Source organism: Schistocerca serialis, chromosome 2 (assembly GCF_023864345.2).
Source record: "Schistocerca serialis cubense isolate TAMUIC-IGC-003099 chromosome 2, iqSchSeri2.2, whole genome shotgun sequence".
Lineage (NCBI taxonomy): Eukaryota > Metazoa > Arthropoda > Insecta > Orthoptera > Acrididae > Schistocerca > Schistocerca serialis.
In genome coordinates this window covers 786,865,605-786,888,193 of record NC_064639.1, presented here as the reverse complement: position 1 = coordinate 786,888,193, position 22,589 = coordinate 786,865,605, and the positions used below count along the sequence as shown (strand labels likewise).

Below are 22,589 nucleotides of genomic sequence, written 5' to 3'. Positions count from 1 at the left end.
ATTTGGGTGGAAATAACACATTTTGAAACTCCTAAAACAACTTAGTTCAGCCACAGTTGCACTTTGAATCATTGCACATCGTGGGGGGAGACTTTGTATATTTTCATTCAATAATGTCATATCAAAGTATGTTGTGGCATAACTCTGCTTTAAAAAGAAAGTGTTCACTGTTCATACATGAGCTGTAAGAATAATATATGGTGCTTATCCATGATCATCTTGTAGACGTCAGTTTAAGGAGTTAGGCATACTGACTAATGTAAATAATCCATTGCAGTTCAAAAGGAACAAAGATGTACATAATTACAATACTAGAAGAAAAAATTACATTCATTACTCCACATTAAGGTTATCTTTATCACAAAAAGGGTGTGCAATGCTGCTACTCAATTTTTGAATACTTTGCCAGTGATAAAAAATATCTGATATTTGAATACAAACTGAAATAGTTTCTCCTTGACAACTCCTTCTATTCTACAGACAAAATGATCAATTTGTAGCCCTAATTATATATTAATGTGTAATGTGAGTGTAAAATGGTTTAATTCCACATCTTTACAATTAATCATGCAATGATCCGTTTATCATTAAACTTACTAACCTGCCACACATCATATATGTAAGGTTCAACTAAGATAATGGGGCTCTGTCTGAATAGGCCACTGATAATGTAGCTTATTTTTGGATCCAAATAGCGGAAACAACAAACTCTCAGAAGAAGAGATGAGCCACTAGCAGTTTGTAAGACTCACTTTGCGAAGAAACCTCCGGCAGACAGCCCCGCAGAAACTTCTATTAAGAAAATAGTTAATTTTAAGACAACAATGCCAGTGTATAATAATGTATTTTTTGTTATGAGGAGAAAACATAGTACATTTGGGAGTGTGTTTAGAAGGGTGTAGATGGAATTGCTGAAGCTTGAACAATAAACAGGTTGTGGAATGGGTCTTTGCTTGCAGAGACAATGCCATCCAGTCAAGCACCTAAATGACTATGTAACAAATAATTTGGGGAATATCTCATACTTGTTGAAGTGAACAACACTTTCTATTAAAGCAATGTGTCTTATCAAGTCAATATCTTATGCAAACTTCTAGAGAAATGAAAAAATGAAGATGTAAATGAGGTGAAGAACATTCTGAAAGGAATGAATAGTGAATTAGACAAAAAATATCTGCCTTCATGCATATCTTTAACTCACCCACCTACTGAAGTACATTAATCTCAGATTTCATCCATATATTCCAAATCCCATTTATTCCTTTCAGTGCTGAAGGTTTGGATACTCAGTACCTGCATGGAAGGGGAAGCCATCCTATGGGAAATAAATATTTGGTCACCACAATTCATGCTCATGATGCATTTTACCATCTTATGCTCAGCAAAACATTCAGTATGGTCTCTGAAATGGATTTTTAGAGAGACAGAAGATTCAGGAACAGTGAGTCACAATACAGCTTCCAAACAGAGAGGAAAAAAATTCTCCATTGTTCCTATCATATAGCAACAAGTAACTATATCAGGTGCCTCATGGAAATGTCCTCTTCAGGTGCTAGCTCATACACCTGTGTCCATAAAGCTGATACTAATGTAGTTGTTAGTAAGGCTGTGAGGGCAATGTTGAGCACAAAATGTAAGCAGGCGAATTCTGCACAGAAAATGAAGTCTGGAAATAATGTATCTCCATTTACCTATTTGCATCTACCCCACAGAAAGGGAAAACCATGAGCAGAAAGAACACCCAAGAAGCAAGATTCAGATCTTTTTATCATGGGGCTTCACCATTCTCTGATGGTGAAAAGTCATGGAACTATAAACATAACAACTAAGCATAAATGTGAAGGAAGTGCTCTTTTATTTCTGTAATAAAATGTGTGTAGAAGGTTACTACAAACATTTATGTCGGGAAGTGATTATGAGATCTTTTCTTAAGCCAGAGTTAAGTTGTCTCCAAGTTGTACAGGAATGTTGTGCTCATAAGCTGTGTAGGTTAGACTATTGAGCAGATTATGACCTGTGTGAACTCTTGAAACCGGGATATTAATCACCTGTTTTCAATCTGAGTTTAAGGGATACCATTTCTCAATGATCACCTAATCCAGCTAGAAGCAGTGGTACAAGCATCATTCCTATGATAACAGCAATTTATTGGCATCTTCTTCAATCTGAAAAAAAGCATCTGATACCACATGGAGAGATGACATCATCTGTCAACCATATGAATTGGGATTTTGTGGACATTTTGCCTCTCTTGCCCTTGCTGAATTGTACTTCCAGTATTGAGTGAGTGCTCCATACTCTGACAAATTCCCTCAACTGAATGGTGTCCCTCAGCATAGCATTCTGATGCGTACCCTTTTTATTAAGTAGTGCTTATTCCACAGTAAGGAGCCACCATCCCCATGACAACAACCCACCAACTAAAGCTGATCTTTAGTAGACTGGTGATTTTGGTTGATACAGTTGCTTTTAAATTCTCTGCAGAAAAACACTGTGTGAGTATATTTTAATCATTCACATCAGTTTTTTTTGTTTTTGTTTTGTGTGTGCGCGTGTGTGTATACTATGGGGCTCATTCTATACTTTGTAACCTTACTAGGACCCTTGAGCTTCATCTTTGATACTAGGTTACCATGGCTGTCACACCTTTGCAAGCCGAAGTTTAGATATATCAAGACACTAAACATCATAAAATGTCTTAATGGCAAAATGAGGATGCAGATTGAAACAGCCGACCCATATTTCATAAAGCCTCAGTTTGCATGTAAAGAGGCTATAGTTTGATATAGGACAGATCAATTGGATCTTCCTATATTAATATCTTGGATGCAGACCACCATGTGGGCCAATCCCATGCCCGTATTTTGTGCAGTGGTTGTTGAGTCACTTCTTATCATCCAATTAGATCTCATGGTGCAACATGCACATAAAGTGAGGTTTATGCACAGGTTTGTAATTTCCAGCACTGGGGTTGAACAATGTGTGCAGTAGATGTTTAAGAACCTTCAGGCAACTAAGTCATTTCCAATTCGAGCAAAGAAATGCCTTGAGAAAGTTAGTGTAGCAGAAATACCTGTTCTTAAGAAGGTATGGACCAAATATCCTTGACGTATTGTTATCAGGCCCAGACAAAACTTGGGTAAAACGGAGTACAGAAAGATATGCACTCCGACTATTATTTTTAAAAAGGAATTTTTAATCAGTATTTTATCTTTGTGTCACAAATACACAGTGATGTGATCTCTCAGGGTGACTGATTAATGGTGTACTTTCAGGTAAACAGCTGAGATGTTTCCATTTTTGCTCTGTTTTTCAGTGAACAGGCCAGTCATTTTTTTCAGGTGCTGCAAGTTGTGTTGTGTACTCACTAACTGGGCTCCAACATGACTGTGAATTATTGTTGGTCTCAAATCAATGTATATAGATAATTGTGAGTTTGACTACTGATGCCCACTACACACTTTAATGCACTTTTGTTTTTCAGAACCCACACTGAAATTCGATCGAATACACGTTCAGCATTTTCCACCTCTGGTGGATGTGCTGGCCAGTGACAGCTTGATAAAGTGAGCGCTGGGTCGCAAGCCTTATTTAAATTGAAATTTCCATGACTGTTTATTAGGTTTAGACCTTTATTTCTACAGACTTGTTAATCACACTACGCCAGAAAATCGGTGTTTTCACCTTAATACTAGTCTCTTTTTATTTCATTGCATGATTATATTCGAAGTTGTGCTTGGTGACAGAATGATTTACTTGGCTCTTTTAATTCCTGAATCTCTACTTGACCATACTAGCGGTCTGCCTGACTTAAGAAATGCTATATTCACATGGAATGTGATACACACCCAGCTTCCAGATACCTAGATCACCTTTAATTTGACTTAGAAGGTTTTTTTATGTTTATTGACAGGAGTGAAATACAGTTAATGCCATGCTTCATAAGAGTCTATCAGTCTGTATGGATATTTCACGAACACAAGATAGATAAGTGATTCTCTGCTTTTCTTTTGCTGTCTCAATGTCAGTCTGTTTGTCAGGCATTCTACAGTGCCCACTGTGTGAGTTCTTTAAATGGCCTACTCATATAAATAAATATTTGTAATGATTTTTGTTCCCACTGTCCCCGTGTGGCAAACATATCTTAGGGAGGTATGATTATATCCGAGTCAGATGACAGAAAATTGAAAGCTATACTATCGACTTGTTTATGTACCTCAGTTGTGTTTTTCACCAGTCTCAGTGTTTGTCGGTCTTTTGAGCTTGTGCGATAAAGAAGTATGTATTTTCACTCTCCCAATATTGTGTTAATTAAATGTTGTAATATGCAGAAGTTGCAAGTTTTCATTCTCCTATTCGAGCTATGTCTTAATCTCTACATCATGATGCGACGAAGACTTGCATTTTTCAGTGCACCTTTTTGGAGAAGTTAACATGAAGAGAGAATAGCTGATGCAGACACGCCAGCATTCTTGTACATAGTTGGGGAGATGAGGTAAATATCAAGCCACACATCAAAACTCAAAGGAATTAATCTTCAAGCAGTGTTCCAGAACAATCACAGTGCTTCTTAACCTGCACACATCTATATCTATGTGTGTTTGTGGATTTACAGTTTCTGGTCCGGCTAAACGTGCATTAGCATAACTATGTCAGTTCTGAACAATTCACATTATCTCTCTCTCTAACCACTATACCACCCAATTGATGACCTTGGCTGTAAACAATGCTCTGAGACAGGTTGGTTTTTTTGAGAAATTGCACAGTAAAGTTTCAATAAAATCTCATAAAGAACTTATTTTAAGTACATGCATTGTGATTTATTTATTCAGATAAGTTGCTGTTTTCAAATATTTCTAGAGTAATGACGTATTTTTGACATAGTAAACACTATGCAAAATTTTATTCTTAAAAATATGTCAATGGGTATTTAACATTGTTTATTTGCGAACTAAGTGCACTTAATATGGCTGAGCATTGATGTGGCGCTGTTTACTTGCTAGGCAAGTTAATGAAATATTACTGTGAAGTCTCTTAAAAGTACAAATTTAAAAGCTCAGTATCTTCTTCGTAATACTTGCCACATGTAAAGCAACTGTCAACAGTCAGTTTAACTTTGTCAGTCTAGCAGTAAAGTAGACCTGAGTGCGAAACTGGGTGCCTGGAGTACTGTATGTTTCTCATTACATGTAATATTTAGGCAAGTCCAGCTGATTGCATGTTTGTAAGTACTACATAATTTGCATTCAATTTTTTTTTTGTATTTTGTTGTTTTATAGCGTTTTATTCTTTAGCCATAGTATGGAATGGCTTTCTAAGAAGACTTAAGAGTTGAAGCTGATCAGAATTTTTAAACTTGGGTGCAAGAGCAATTACATGATATAGGTGAAGAGGGGAAATGGGAACGACTACAGTATTTTTGATGATTCTGATGCTGATACTGATTTTGTGGTAACTGATGCTCATTATGAAACAGAGAGTGACACTAGCAAAGAAAATACTTTATTGGAAGATTAGTGTGGTGTGATCTATGCCACGATAATTCCTCACAACAAACACAGTCCTTTTATGGCAAAAATAATTTCAAGTAGGAATGTTCTGAGCCTGTTAGAGTGAGAAAAACACCTCAAATTAACATCTTGAAAGGAGATATGCCTGGACTAACAGCCAAAAACCAAATTTTAGTTCAAAGGACTACTCTTTCTCAAATATGGGCGTATTTATTTGCTGATGACATGTTGGAGGCATTCCATGTGACAGAATGGAAAAAAGGAAGACTTGTACAGAGTATCCTGGGTCCAACAAATGGAAATTAGTTTACAAGTTGTAATTTTTCCTCCTATTTTTGTAATTATGTAATTGTGTAGTTCTCAATTCATTCGAGCAATCAATCATTCATAATAGGAAACACAATCATAACTCAGTCACTCAAAATGATTCAGGATTTTACTTGTTAGAATGAAATGAGGCGATGATTCTTCTTCTCTGCAGTTTCGTGCTTTGTGGCCGTCTGCTAATCTGTACAAATAAAATGCCTCGTAATTTTGGGAACATTGTATAATCAGTTGGGAAACCTCAGATCAAGCGGATATTTGGCTTTGATGAAGTTTAACCTTCCGAAGAAGTAATGGAGCTCTTGGATTATTAAATGCAGGTTCGTATTCAGTCTTTCGGAAGTTCCCTTCTGATTAACAACTACGCAATATATCGATGAATATCATTAATTCTCAAATGTCAAATATACACCTTTGTATGAAGGAGCAATACATATTATATATATATTTCCCTTTTAATCGTACAATTTCATATCAGTTATCTTTTGCCATAAATCTCAATACTCAGATTACAATTCTTCAGACAAAGCTCAGGCTAATCGGCACGAAGACAATCTCGGAAGCTTTTTTCTAACAACCACCAGAGAGAGTACTACAAAGAATAATTGTGCACTCATGGCATAGCTACTGTATGAAACTACTTTGCGCATGGATTCTGCGAATATGAAGATAGAAATTTAGTAAACGTCATTCAAGGGTAGAATTGTATCAGAATAATTCATCGAATATAAAGAGATATTACAAAGTGCACCAAATGTGGTCAACCAATTTACCTGCAATGTAGTGGAAAAACGTGCTTTGACTGTGAAAAAGTGCTTTGATTTAATATTTTCAGTTCATTTGATTATTACTTTCATTTAGATTTTCTGCAATCTTTCATTTACATTCATGAATATCGTGGCTGGTGTAACAACGTCAGTAATCATTTGAAGACTGATATAGAGTGGCAATGCATTCTGGTACATATTCAGGATCTTTATCTAAGTCACATTTACCCACATCATCCTTAGATTTTTATAAACCACCCCCAAAAAACATTTTCCTGACACAAATATCACATGCGATGCCAGTACTGGAAGCCGTATTTCTGGCATTTACCCATGTTTGTATTTGCACATCCTGACAAAGTTGCTATTAGTGAGAATCTGAAACTAAAGATGCCATTTTTCATTTTACCATGGAACGTCAGCTAATATGAATAAAACACATCACAAACTATGTTTTACGAGCAATAACTCCATTTCTCATTAACTGTCCCTTAGCAATGTTTATAGCTGAGATCTTCAATCTGACCTTCTGAGTATCCATTTCTTCGGAATGCTATTCATGGGTGTTGCAATTCTTTGCTTTGACCACACCACAAATGTGTCACCCATGTATTGATAGAGAAATTAGATTTGAGCTTGTTGACTTCTAGTAACTTTGCTTCAACGTGTTCCATTCATATGTCTACTACAATAGGTGATTATGGACTAACCATCACCACCCTATCAATTTGTTCATAACAATTTTTGTTGAACAGAAAGTGAGATGACATGAGAACATGCCTAAAAAGCTCAGTGAAATAACTGTCAGATTTTGTGACAATTTGTTCCGAGGCTTCAGAAAGTGGGACTATTTGAAAGAGGGAGACTACACCGGAATTGATCATAATACCCAATTCCCAGAACTATAATTGACTGAGTTGATGTACAAAGTGAGCAGAGTTGAGAATGTGGTGTTTGTGCACCTGTATACCAGTTGGCAAAATACCTGAAATGCATTCTCAGTGATATTCAATGAAGTGCATACACTACATTCTCAACTCTGCTCACATTGTACACCATCTCAGTCAACTGTGGCCCCAGGAAATGGATATTATGGTCAGTTCCTTTGTAGTCACCCTCTTTTTAAGAATCTCACTTTTTGAATCCTTGGAACTAACTCCTGAAATATTTGGTAACTATGTCACTGACATTTTTGGGTTTTTGGGCTTGTTTTGATGTCAGTTTATTGTCAGCTTAATGAAAAATGTTATAAACAAACAAATGGTGTGGTGATATCATCTGTTGTGGTGAACTAATATGTGGGTGACACATATGTGGTTTGGACACTTGAAAATAAAAAAAAAATAATGAAGAGTTCCTGTAGCAGTTAAACTCTATCCATCCTATCCTTCTTTGAAGTGTTGGTCAAGAAAATACCAAACTTATGCCAGAGGAACAGTGTACATAGGAAACTCACACATGATGATTACATCTCCATGCCTCAAGCAACCACTATCCATCACAAAGAAATCCTGTGCTAAAGACACTGGTCCTTACAGTGTGTACATTTTCAAGACAAGGAGAGCCTTGGTGATGAATTACAGTGGTACTTAGCTCATTAAATCGTGTGCACTGCATTCAAAATCAGAAACACCTGAGAAAGAGTTTGAGATTGAGACAGAGAAATAGAAGCCAAGAATTACTTATGTACCTTATGTTGCCACAATACCCAAAATAGAATGCTAGACTCGTATGGAAACATGGCATCGTGTACTTCACTCACGTGGCATTTCTTATGTGGGGCAGACTATTAGAAAAGTCAAGAAAAGATGCAAGAAACATCAGTGACACACATGACTAAAGCAATGAAGGAAATCAGCTGTCACTGAACACTGTCTCAAATGTAATTATGAAATGAAATTTGATGGGACTGGTATCATGGTGTAAACATCAAGTTTCTAGAACAGTATGACTGAGGAGTCTGTTAAAGTAAAGATGTAAAACACAATAATCAGGGATGGTTTCCATTTAAACAAGACTTGGTGTCAAGCAGTCAATTTATTAAAATCTCGCCGATCATCACATACACCAGAGTGGGGAAATACTGAGAGGCTGTGCATTTAATGGAATATCAGTGGGGGCTCTGAAAAATAGATGTCAAAGGGTGTAGCAGGCTTCGGGATTCAAACTCACAATTGCTTATAGAGGAATGAGACCAACAATAGTTCAAAGTCTGGTTGGAGTCTAGGCAGTACACATAACAGCACAGCTCAGAGCACATGAAGAAGGTGACTGAGTTGTTTGTCAAAACACAGTGCAGAAATGAAAATAGCATTTCGGCTGTTCACTAGGGAATACACTATTAAATACATGTGGCTTTTATGAGTTGGTCTAAGCAAGAGGACATTGTTGGGTACTCTATTATTTTCCCTTCCTTGTATCATTATAACACACCAACCAAGACACTTTCCAATATACTGTGTAGAGCTCTAGTCAGTCAAGAAGGCACTGGATCAGATGAGATTGCAAGGCAGAGGGAAGTTTCCTGTTTGCTTAGATTCCCTTAGTGTTCTACGGGGCTATTCAGCAAATGTAAACAGCAGATAATTGAGAGGGTGTGAGACATTACATAGGTAAGAAAAAGTGGTATGCCGCTAGATTCTGGAACCCATTTTGATTGATGAAAACAAAGTATCTGAAGGACCAGAGGAACCAGCTTGCCATGAAGACACCATGGTTCACTTTAATGTCCCCCCTCTGGCTGTAGTGTCATGGGTAACAAAGAATGCAGTCAATTAATGGGACAGTAAGATGCAGAGAGTGACGAGCAACTAGACATAGTCAGCCAAACCAACAATCTGACCACAGTCCACTTCCTTCCAGTCCCCAAAAAAGAATGAAGTGGTCCTTGCTCATCGCCGTATTTGGACCTATCAGAATGCTATGTTTGTGGAGTAACAGGCATTGCATCATGTTTTAACATATTATGCTCAACATGCTGACAAAAGGAAAGCTTTTGACTAACCAAGGGACGTAGCCTCAATTTTAGGCAACAGTGACACTACAGGAAGAAAACGGTTAAATTTTTTGTGACCTCTGAGATCTTCCAAAACTTGACTGGACAGAAATGTATAGGTGTTTTAGGGTAGCTGCTCAGCTAGTTAATTCTGCAGTCAACCAGTCAAATTTACACACTAAATTATTTTATCAGTCTTTAAATGTCTGAATGCAGTAAGATCAGAGCTGCTGGTGAATGCATGTGGATCACTATAATGATTGGTTTTATAGATATGTAGTCTTCATTTTTAATTTTAACAATTTATACAACTTGTATCATTATATGAGAACAGTTGATGAAGACTTTGCTGCTTAGCACTCAAAATCAAAACCCTCCCATTTGTCTGAAAATTCCCATTTTTCTTAGAATTTGAACTCTATTTTAATTTTTATATAGCATTCAGCAATGGTGTGTGATAATGATACTTTGTATTGTGCTTTTTCATTTAGAGATAAATTGAGGAAATCTTTCGTAATGTGCCTAAATTCCAGCGGTTGCATATGCAACTTTAATTAAATTCATTAGAAGTACTGTAGTGTATCGAAAGGAATATTTTGCTGATTAAGTGAAAGACTCAGACATTACCAAGACAAACACAAAATAAATTTGATGTACCATACACGCGTAACTAAAAACATTAAAGCTTTGCAGTGAAATGCACTGCTAAATACTGATATGTAAAATTGTCAGTTTCTCATGTAATACAGACAGTTTCCTTGAAATTTTTATCTTCCCTGAACAGTTCCACAATGGTAACTCCTATTTTGATAATTTGATTCTATTGCCTGGCATGTTCTCCATTCTCAATAGGCTACTTAGTTTGTTCCATGCATATGATGATGCAGATTTTTTCAAAATAACTCCTTTCTGGCTCTTGAGATGTTGATGTACAGATGCTTTAAACATGGTGTACAAGTGCTTTAAACATGTAGGATGTTAAGATAATGCTTGTATTTAATAACATTAAAGCTAAAAAATAATGAAGTTTGATAGCCATACAAATGCATAATGCTTTTTTATTCGAATTTTTTTCTTGATGTTTTTCTTTTATGATTCGAGATACATAACTTGACACAGAATTGGGATCACTAACTTCCTTCTTTTACAGTTCCATACTACATAATTCTTTCACGTGGGTGGGGAGCGGTTAGTGGGATGAAGGGTGGAGGGGTGGCATGGACACACTCATGTCTCCATGGAAGGAAGAACATGTTCTTTACATAGATAATGCTGCAGGTGTTTGCATGCTGACAGTTATGGAAAGGGATTAGAGCAATAACATTTTGTCACAGAGCATCAAACCTGTAAATAAATTGGGAACTAACAGTTCATAGAACTGCCACAGTAACTAAATTCTTTCGTGTTAATCTTAGGAAATCAGCGGTTGACTGCTGATTTACTGATAGTTATAAATGATTTCTTCAAATATCTTAACTGGTTCCTGCCGAAAGTTGTTACAGTTATTGATAAGTTTTTAGAACCATATATTTATTTCTGAATGTCAGAATAAATGTCTTTATTATTACATTTATCATTTTTGTTGCTGTACTTGCTCTGCTTATTTTATCTCACTGCTTAATCCATTTTTGTGTTATGCGTCCTCATCTATAGTCCCTTTTTAAGTCTACACCTGTCTCAGAGATCATCATATTGCATATTAAGAAAAGCTGTTTTTTACAATGACTCGGAGAGTATTCTGAGCTGTTTCAGACAAGGTAGATGATTTTTGTTTGCCCAAAAATATGGCTGTTGAGAAGGTGGTGGATAACATTTGTACGTATGCTTTATTCTCCAATTGATTTCCTGGCTGTCTTCCACTGTGTTCCATCTATCTAATTTGTCAGGTATCTGTTGGGGACCACATATCCCTGCAGCATGCTCCCACTGGGATATTACAAGGGACATCTAGACTTTCTCCTTTGTAACATTACCTGCATCCTTTATTACTGTCACTGGAATTTGCAGAGATACAAGGCCAGTCTTTCTCCTTTGTAACATACTCACTTTCTTTATCAGCGCCATTGAAATTTGCAGAAACATATATGCCAACTTCATAATGTGACATATTGTACTTGCAGTACCCAGTGTAGTTCCCTAACACTGAGAATTACACCCAGGTATTGTCATTGCAATCCTGTTGTGATGTCATCCAATCCTAGTGTATTCCCATATCTTAAGTACTACTGGTATCTGAGAGGGCAACCAGTTGACTCTTCTCTGTATTTGCCAGCGCCCCATTTCTCAGGATCTTGTACCTTTCTGGGGTACTTAAGAATCTTCTAAGCTATTTATTTCCTTGCACTCTACTTTGTCAGCAACACACAATCTTGATTCTGATTTTACACCATCCCACATGCCATTTACATACATAAAAAGCAGCAGCAGCAGCTCTAATTCACTGCTTTGTGCTACATTACTCTCTATAGTCATTACTTCGATATGAAGTCCCCCATCTTAATCCTCGTTTTTTCTGTGGTGTTGCTATATTGTCATTTGATAGACTACACTCCAATAAAACCTCAGCGTCTGCAGTTTTGTTAACATTACAACATGATTCCCTCTATTAAACCTTTCGAGAGATCAATGGCTACACAATCAATATGTCATCTTCTGTCAGCTGTTTTCTGCAGCTGTTGGTCAATCCTGGCAGTATCAGTATTTTTATACATCTTGTAAACAATAACTGTTTACATTATACTACTGCAGTGTTAGGTAGGTAGAGACAAACAATTTGATTTACATTGCTACTTTTCATAAAGATAACATCTTGAGTTGCAGGCAGGCACAATGAAAAGACAGTTACACATTTACCTTTTGGGCAAAGCTTTATTATAAAAGGAACTCCCCCCCCCCACACACACACACGTTCATTCATTCACACTCATGCCCACCATCTCTGGCAGCTTGGACCAGAATGCAACTGTCATGTGGAAGGGAAGTAGCAGTCTGGAGGTGGCAGAAAAGGGGAAGTCATAGCAGGGTACAGGGGGGAGGAGAGAAGAGCCCTGTCTTGTGAAGCATGCAGGGACTATACTGCCAATAGACACAGCAGTGGGAGGTTGTGGTGCAGGGTGGTGGGGGGGAAGATAGGGGAGGAGAAAAGTGGAGCATAAAAGAAGAGGAGCAGAGAAGGGGAAAATCAAGCAGGTGCTTTGGTACAGGGCAGCACACAAAGAGGATGAGGGGTCAAGAATATGTAGGAGGTGATAGGACAGAGGGGTCAGGAACTGTTGGGTGGAGGTTTTGGGGGCTGTAGGTTACCATAGGTTGAGGCTGGGATAATTTCAGGGGCAGAGAATGTGTTGTAAAGATAACTTCTATCTGCACAATTTTGAGAAGCTGGTGGTGGAGGGGAAGATCAAGATGCTTCACAACCCAGGCCATCTGGGTTCTCCCCTCCACCACCAGCTTTTCTGAGCTGCACAGTTTGGAGTAATCCTTACAGCACATTCTCCACTCTCGAAATTATCCCGACCTCAACCTACTCTCCCCACACCTTCCACCCAACAGTTCCTTATGTTCTTATCCCCTCACCCTCTTTGTGTGCCGATATCTGCTAATCTTTCCCCTTTCTCACTCCTCTCCTTTTTTGCTCCCTGTTTCCCCTGCCCCCCCCCCCCCCCCCCAATCTCCACCTCCATGAGCCACTGCCTCCCAACATTGCGTCTGTTAGCAGTTTAGTCCCTGCACGCTCCCCCAGACAGGGCTCTTCTCTCCTCCTACCCATGCCATGCTATCACTTCCCCTTCCATGCCACTTCCAGACTGTTGCTTCTGTTCTATGTGACAGTTGCATTCTGGCCTGAGACGTCAGAGATGGTGGTCATGTGCACATGAGGTGTGCTTCCTTGTATGAATGAATGTGTGTACTTTTCATTTTCTGAAGAAGACTTTGGCTGAAAACTAAATGCATAACTGTCTTTTTGTTGTGCATGCTTGCAACTCAATGTGTCATCTTTACAGTGAGTAGCAATTTATCTGTTCCTTATATTGTTGATATTTCAAACTGGAGTTTCCATTATTTGACAATTTGACTTGTGATGTATGAAGCCAGAAAACAACCTCAAATTGGCCTGCAAAAGCCACTTAAGTTGCAGCAAATGGGCACTGCACTAGGTTTTCAATATCCTTTCACTCTCTTATGCCACCTACGTAATCAACTATTTCTTTAATATTATTAATTTAAAAGTTTTTGTAAGAACCATTACAGGCACAGTAGTTTTGTTGTAAGAAGGCCAGAAAAACAAAAAATATCGTGTTGTTAATTCATTGCTGTTAAAACTCACAATACTTTGGGGTAAAATTTACACAAAGGTCAATTTTATATTTTGTAAGTGCAAGACTAAGTGGTTTTTAATATTCAGGATTGATTTTAAGCAAAATCTGGTGCAATGCAGATGAGCTGTAGCTTAGGTTTTATAGTTAGTTTCATACTGATTCCTGGTTTGATAGATAACAAGTGGTCTACACTCCTGGAAATTGAAATAAGAACACCGTGAATTCATTGTCCCAGGAAGGGGAAACTTTATTGACACATTCCTGGGGTCAGATACATCACACGATCACACTGACAGAACCACAGGCACATAGACACAGGCAACAGAGCATGCACAATGTCGGCACTAGTACAGTGTATATCCACCTTTCACAGCAATGCAGGCTGCTATTCTCCCATGGAGACGATCGTAGAGATGCTGGATGTAGTCCTGTGGAACGGCTTGCCATGCCATTTCCACCTGGCGCCTCAGTTGGACCAGCGTTCGTGCTGGACGTGCAGACCGCGTGAGACGACGCTTCATCCAGTCCCAAACATGCTCAATGGGGGACAGATCCGGAGATCTTGCTGGCCAGGGTAGTTGACTTACACCTTCTAGAGCACGTTGGGTGGCACGGGATACATGCGGATGTGCATTGTCCTGTTGGAACAGCAAGTTCCCTTGCCGGTCTAGGAATGGTAGAACGATGGGTTCGATGACGGTTTGGATGTACCGTGCACTATTCAGTGTCCCCTCGACGATCACCAGTGGTCTACGGCCAGTGTAGGAGATCGCCCACACCATGATGCAAGGTGTTGGCCCTGTGTGCCTCGGTCGTATGCAGTCCTGATTGTGGCGCTCACCTGCACGGCGCCAAACACGCATACGACCATCATTGGCACCAAGGCAGAAGCGACTCTCATCGCTGAAGACGACACGTCTCCATTCGTCCCTCCATTCACGCCTGACGCGACACCACTGGAGGCGGGCTGCACGATGTTGGGGCGTGAGCGGAAGACGGCCTAACGGTGTGCGGGACCGTAGCCCAGCTTCATGGTGACGGTTGCGAATGGTCCTCGCCGATACCCCAGGAGCAACAGTGTCCCTAATTTGCTGGGAAGTGGCGGTGCGGTCCCCTACGGCACTGCGTAGGATCCTAGGGTCTTGGCGTGCATCCGTGCGTCGCTGCGGTCCGGTCCCAGGTCGACGGGCACGTGCACCTTCCGCCGACCACTGGCGACAACATCGATGTACTGTGGAGACCTCACGCCCCACGTGTTGAGCAATTCGGCGGTACGTCCACCCGGCCTCCCGCATGCCCACTATACGCCCTCGCTCAAAGTCCGTCAACTGCACATACGGTTCACGTCCACGCTGTCGCGGCATGCTACCAGTGTTAAAGACTGTGATGGAGCTCCGTATGCCACGGCAAACTGGCTGACACTGACGGCGGCGGTGCACAAATGCTGCGCAGCTAGCGCCATTCGACGGCCAACACCGCGGTTCCTGGTGTGTCCGCTGTGCCGTGCGTGTGATCATTGCTTGTACAGCCCTCTCGCAGTGTCCGGAGCAAGTATGGTGGGTCTGACACACCGGTGTCAATGTGTTCTTTTTTCCATTTCCAGGAGTGTATATTAATTTGTTCATCTCGACTTCACCTACAGCGATGTGCCGTGGTGTAGACACTTACCATTGACCCCCTGTATAGTAAGGTTGTCCTTTTTATGTAGCAGAATAACAAGCATGTAATATTATGTTACAGATTTATTAATATCAGCTTTATAAACACAGGTAAAACACATAAAAACAACAAGAAAGGAAATAATTGGCAGTGAGTCGGTGTACTTAGATGATATCACAGCAAGTGAGCTGGAAGAGAGGTTGTGTAGAGCAGAACCTCTGGAAATAGGAATGACTTTAGTATACAGGTAATATATGTTTGCACTATCAGAACTCCTTATATGACGTACAGTATTCACTGAAATATGTTGTCACAAAAAATAAATTAAAAAAAAAAAACTGCAGTACTTCAGCATGAAAAAAGAGAGGATAGGGTATGCAGAAAACAGGATTTTTAAACCAAAGTACTAAAATCTTATACTGACTATGTAATGTATTGTCTATGTGTGTGTGTGTGTGTGATGGTGGTGGGGAGGGGGGGGGGGGGACAAATACTGAATCATGTGCCATGTCACTAATTTATTACTTTGATAATCAGAACCATAAACTTTTAGAAAATAATAGTTAAATCAAAACTTCTTATATCACTCAGCACTTATTTCTGATGACAAACATACACTTTTTTGCTTCTTATGCACGTAGCAGTGTGGCTACTATTCCAACTTCCGACAATGGCATTATTTGTACTCTAGCCTCGACTCCATTCTCAACATAATTGAAAGAAATCCAGAGACACATGTAGCTTCCTACATTTTCCAACTAAATCATCTTCCATATTTATACCAAACTTTGGAAAATGAAAGGAAGACAAGAAAAATCCTTCAGGCCATGAAAATATAAATCTCACAAATTAATATATTGTTAATGAATTACTCTCAGTCATGCACCACTGTTATGGTATCATAGTGACACTTGTCTGTCACTTACATTTTCCCAATCATCATATAACACCTTAAGATCATTATACATATATAAATGTATCAAATAGATGAATCCAGTACACAAAAGTCAGTGTCCCTTCACCCACTAAATTGAATTACCTAATGAAATTGAGATTAATCACTAAACAAAACAAGCTGATGTGACGTACTCCTTTGATGATCAGTCAGTTGTACAAATATTTAACTCATAGTATGGAAAGTAGGAACCTATTGCATCTTCAGAATTGCAACATACTAAAACTAAGTAATCTTAATTTTTCATTACTACATCCTCTGTATGAACACTGTTGTTACAATAATCTGCTGAAAAATAAGAAAAACAAACAAGCAAAGCAATAGTTGATAAACACTTTACATTTCACGTTCACTCACACAGAATCACTCTTTGTCAGCTACTTTCTTGGCCAGTTGAATTCACTGGTCCTGGTCAGATCACCAAAGTTACACAACATCGTGTGTGCCTGGTACTTAAATGGGTAACCGCATGAGTACACCATGTACTATTGGCAGTTTTCCCTTTGCCTTTCCAGCAAAGGGAGGAGGGGTAATGACATAAAGTTCTGGATCATCAGACTTTGCACCTATGTCCTAAATTAAATTCTGAACCCCTCTGCAATGTTTCATGAGTGAGGACATGTGACACTGTTGATGGTGATTTATCCATCAGGTGCGGACCTTAAGCTTGGCGGTTCCTTTCATGCTATTCGAGAGGACTAGGTTGTGTGCTGGCACAAGGTTTTACCCTTTTCCTTCTCTCATCATCATCCAAAAAACATGACACTGCATTAAACACAAACACACACACACACATTATAGTGACTTGCAAATATCAGGTACATATACCACACAGCTTTCACACTTTGGAAAGGAAAGATACCAGTATGCACAAAGGATTAGGAAAGCCTTTCCAATTAGGTGGCTGAACCTGCCCTTAGGGGTCTCACGGGCAACCACACTACATGACTTACTTTTTATTCATTGTTTTTTTTTCTGGTTAATAACATGTCTTGGTGTCTGTTGTGGTATGGTGTGTGCATGTTTGCACCGCACTACTGGAGCTTAATATTTATTGATGAACATTTCCAGCTGACGCTACGCAAGTGCACCAAGGTCAGTCTTGTGCATGTCAACCAGTGCCACAAGCATGGCTGAGGAGGCCCTCATGCACACACACACAAATAATGCCTGGTGGCTCATCACATATCTGTGCAGTGTTGATGTTGGCCCTGGTGCAGCTCACTGCTTGGAGGAGGGCGGGCCTGGTGTGTCACCCATTCGTTATTCGTTCTTGCTTCTGCGTGATTACTTTCTAAGATGCAGTCGTTTTTGACCCAACATTTCTGCATGCCAAATTCCCTTTTATTGCAACTACCATTTTGAAAGTTAGTGAACTCATTCGTGCCCATGAAGTTTTTATGGAACTATGTTCTGGTTTTTACTGCTCTGTGATGAGGTTCGTAGTTTGTCTTTTTCTTCTTTTTCTGCCCCTTTTCACACCATAAAATATGTTGCATCTTTTCTTCTGTGATACAAAGGGTGTTTTAATAAGTAATGCAACATATTTCTTAGTCAGTTTCGGTTGAAAAATATGTGGAATTTGCTGTGGGACTCTTGGAATATTACTGCCTCAGCATAGTTTCATGAAGTTTGATAGGTGGTGGCACAATATATAGTCTTCAAAATGGCAGCTGTAACAGAGGTGCATTCAAAGTAGAGAGCTGTCAGTAAGTTTCTTTTGGTGAAAATCAGTGCATTGCAGATGTTCATAGGTGTTTGCAGAGTGTCTACGGAGACCTGGCGTGACAAAAGTGTGGTGATTCATTGGGTGACGCATCTATCATCACTGCAACAAGGTCACACACACCTGTCCAATCTCCCATGTGTTAGCTTGCTGCTCACAGCTGTGACTCCTCCTTCACCTTCGGGAAATTGAATAAACAATTTCAGTGAGTCAGCCACCCAAAAATGCAAATGAACTTCTCTTTCTCCATGACAACACAAGACCTCACACAAGTCTATGCACCCAAGAGGAGGTCACAAATGTTCATTGGACTGTCCTTCCTCATCCACCATAAAGTCTGGATCTCACACCTTACAACTTCCAGATGTTTGGCTCAACGAAGGATGCACTCTGCAGTAAGCAGTACATAAATGATGGGGAGGGGGGTTATTGATGCAGCAAGATGCTGATCCTGATGTTGACAAGAAGAGTGGTACTGTCTGGGCATACAAGCCCCCTCAGTAAGGTGGCGTAAGGCCATCACATTGAAAGGAGATTATGTTAAAAAAATACAGTTATGTAGCCAAAAGAGTGGGGAATCCTGAATAAAACCAACTCGCTCTCAGAGAAAAGAGTGTTGCATTCCTTGTTGAATGCCCATTATACATATTCAATAGTTTCCAGACAGGCACAGGTCTTTTGTTCTGTTCTTCTTTCACATCTTGATCATGCTGTGCTCTCCTTTTGTTGCCATGCTTTCCCTCTGTTTATGTCTCACCATATTTTGGTCCACTCACTAAAGTCAGTTTTATAAATAAGACTGTTTTTTCTTCTGAGCAGTCTTCTTCCAAGAATGCTGCCTCAGAATTTGTGTAGCTATGTACTGTAATTTTTTTGAGCATGTACTTCACTACTGCATTCCTTCGTACAAAATTGATCTTTTCCTCCTCTACCCAACTGGACTGGTAGGGTAACCTCCTCTGAAGTTTGCTAATAATTTGATGTAGAGGATCATGCGTTTCTGATCGAATGCGTCAGCATTACTTAACAAAGGGTCATGACACTTTGCAAGTATGGTTTCACTGTGTAAACCACTTGACTGTGTCTTTCATTTCTTTTTGATGCATTTCTGTACTGCTTTTTTACTCTTGTTATTGATTTTGTCAATTTCATTTCTCACTGTTTCCATTTCGTTATAGAATTCCTTACATTTCTTGCATACTTCAGCTATGGTCTGTGTTCCCTTGTTTCATTTTGTTACCATCCTGTTCCTTATTTATCCTGCTAAATATTTCTGCTGTTCAGTTACAATAAATAATTTGCAATAATTCAATCATAAAAATTATCACCCAGCTTCCATAAATACCCAAGGTACTGTCCCAACACAATTAATTAAAATCTTCACACACTATTTCACACTTGTAAATACAATCTTTCCCATAATAACTGTACTGCAGAAGAGCTTGACAAAATGGTGTCATTACTCCTTGCAACACTTACTACTTGTTGTCCTGAACTGCAGTGATTGCGAAGCCGTGGTGACTTCTGCACTGTTGAAAAGTACTCCATTGCATTCTGTCATAGTTGAACATGTAAATACATCCATCTCATTTTTCACTTCACTGTTCTGTGAACATTTCATTCTGGTGATGTGATTCACTATGCTGGTTCCTTCTTGCTGCTCAACAATATGTACTCTCATGCCTCCCGTTGGACATAGTTATACTCCATCACCATCACTTTTGATTTTGATACTGTGGATTCAGTTTGTTCTCTCTCACATTCTTCTTCACCAATGATTGTCGTGATAACTCATTACCACTTATAAGGCATTGATGTATGGAAAGCAAGCACTGAATTAAAATGTGCCATGTCACTCATTATTACTTTGATAATAAAAAACCATAAACTGTGAGAAAACAAACGTTAAATCAAAACTTTATTTCACTAAACACATATTTCTGATGACAAATGGTTATTAATACATCCCTATTCTTTTCTCCTTCTTATGTACATAGTCCTTTGGTTGCTGTTCTAATTTCCAACCACTGCATCACTCCATTCTGTATGCTAACTTTAATTCAACTCTCAACATAATCCAAATAACTCCAAAGACATAGATAGCTTACTACAGTAACCTTACATCAGTAGCATCATACCCGAATTATTTTTGCAATCACTCAAGGTATATTTCCTGACAGACTGAAGAAGCAGGAGTAACACACTTTCATAAAACTGCAGATAACCAGTTAATGTCTAATAACAGACCTCCTGTTAGAATTTCCTGTGATCTTTCCATGGCCTTCAGTTGTGTAGATCATAACATTCCGCATAGGAAATTAAAGTGATAGAGCATTAAAGAATTTCCTCTGCATATTTCAGTGCTTGGCTTGTTCCTATTTTAGCATAAGTAAAAGATTCATTTGGGACTTTGGAGGACTCTTCAAGAAATTTGATTTATTTAATTTGTGTTCTTTAATCCATATTGAGAATATACCACAGGATATGGAACGAGTCCATTTTAAAAATTTGTTGTGGCTAGATTCTGTGGTAGTATGTAAACAGTACTAATCAATTTCATATTAAGGTATCTGCAACTTAGATTTTATAACGCTAAATTAAAGTATTAAAATATGTACAATAATAAAAAATCATTCACACAAATAAGGATTTCATCCCCCAAACCAATCAAAGAACCTACTGTTATGACAGCATGATTGAAATTTCGTCAGGTCACAACACAAACAAATCAAATGACCTCCAGGTATCAGACGTAGTGATTGGATGGGCAGAGTCTAATAATACTCCATGAGTGGAGTTTCTAGACATTCAGATCTATATTAACTGAGGTGGTACTAGCATGTGAATAACTTAACCAAACAGCTCAGTTCTGCCCACTTTGCACTTTGAAATCTCTCTCATTATATAGACCTGTAGATGGGGTTGTGAATATTCTTTGCATACAATCACTTAAATTGTCCTGTGGTGCAACCATCTGGGGAAGTGCAGCTAAGATCAAAAAAGTATTATTATGCAGAGTGTGTAGTAACAATATGTTGTAAAATGGATGACAGAAAAACTTGCAGAAGCCCACACAAGTACCTAGGAGACTTATTTTGCCATTATAAGTAGGTTAGCATTAACTGTTGGATCAGTGTTGTGTTGTACCCTAACTGTTGTGGGTTGGACACAGCAGCTTCATGGGCCTACCTCAACCAGTAACATAATGCGATTTTGCAAATGTCTCAGTGGAAATGCCTCACTGCTGTCACAACCCTGTAGACAGCTAGTGTTTCTGCCTGTAACCTTTTGCACTTCACAGTTGAAGGTTAGCAACAGCATTGCAAGGGATCTTCTCACGCCCTCTCGACTTATTTTTCCTATTATGTGTGCCTGATTTCACAGCTCTCCATAGTATGATTTTGGAATACAATGCTTGGAGGAATAAATGAATGAAATTAAAAAAGTCAGCTAGTTCAGCTGTCAAATTGGAGAACAGAAGAAAATGTTTTAGAAATTGTTTCTTTACACGTATCTGCTGCTGTGTTTACTGTCCAATAATTTAGTTGCAACAGGGTCCACAACCATGACATATTACTTGAGAGAAATTTGTTTAATGCATTAACTGTTTTGTACATCCATGTTATTTCTATTTTGTATACAATGTAACGGTACTGGCAATGCAGACACCACTATTAGCCAAGATGATCGCTTGTACCCTTGAAGGGTATGTGAGCGATTTTCTTTTCTTTTGTGTGTGTGTGTGTGTGTGTGTGTGTGTGTGTGTGTGTGTGTGTGAGAGAGAGAGAGAGAGAGAGAGAGAGAGAGAGAGAGAGAGAGAGAGAGAGGACAAGGGCTTGGGGGGGGGGGGGGGGGAGGTTGCATTCTGCATGTACTATTGTGATTGCTGAATCATCAGGAGAGCTCAGTTAGCAATAATATTCTTTATTCTCCTTTATTCTGGAAGGCTCCTTACAGTGGTTGCTGACAGTGTCTTGGTGGCGTGCGTGGTCACTGAGGCAGCAATTGCTATCTCAGAATAACTCCCAGTGGCATACATGGCTTCTAGCAGTGTGTTTGCATATTACACAACAGTGCTGCATCATTGAAAGACCGTAGTCAGTGCGTAGGCTGTGCTAACATAAGGAAGGTACCTCCAGTGGCTTGCAGGCTTGCACCTCAGTGACTGTGAGCAGTGGGCCCAGCATGCAGGTGCCCAGCACCAGACCCAGGTCCCTTGGAGTTGTCTGGAGTGCCCAACAAAGACAATCTAGAAGCAGGCTTACCTTGGTAGGACCAGTTGGAAACATCAGGTCTAACAGTAGCTTGTAGACCAGCAACTAAGCTGGTGATGC

The 22,589-nt window shown here is 39.2% G+C and overlaps 1 protein-coding gene across 1 annotated transcript in view; it reads left to right on the top strand.

Moving 5' to 3' along the window:
- Positions 1-2,402: 2,402 nt before the first annotated feature.
- LOC126456408 (uncharacterized) overlaps positions 2,403-22,589 on the top strand; it is a 38,575-nt gene continuing 18,388 nt past the window's right edge. The window contains exons 1-2 of the mRNA XM_050092159.1: positions 2,403-2,495; positions 15,685-15,821. Of these exons, the coding sequence (XP_049948116.1) occupies positions 2,403-2,495; positions 15,685-15,821 (230 nt within the window). The remainder of the gene's footprint in view (positions 2,496-15,684; positions 15,822-22,589) is intronic.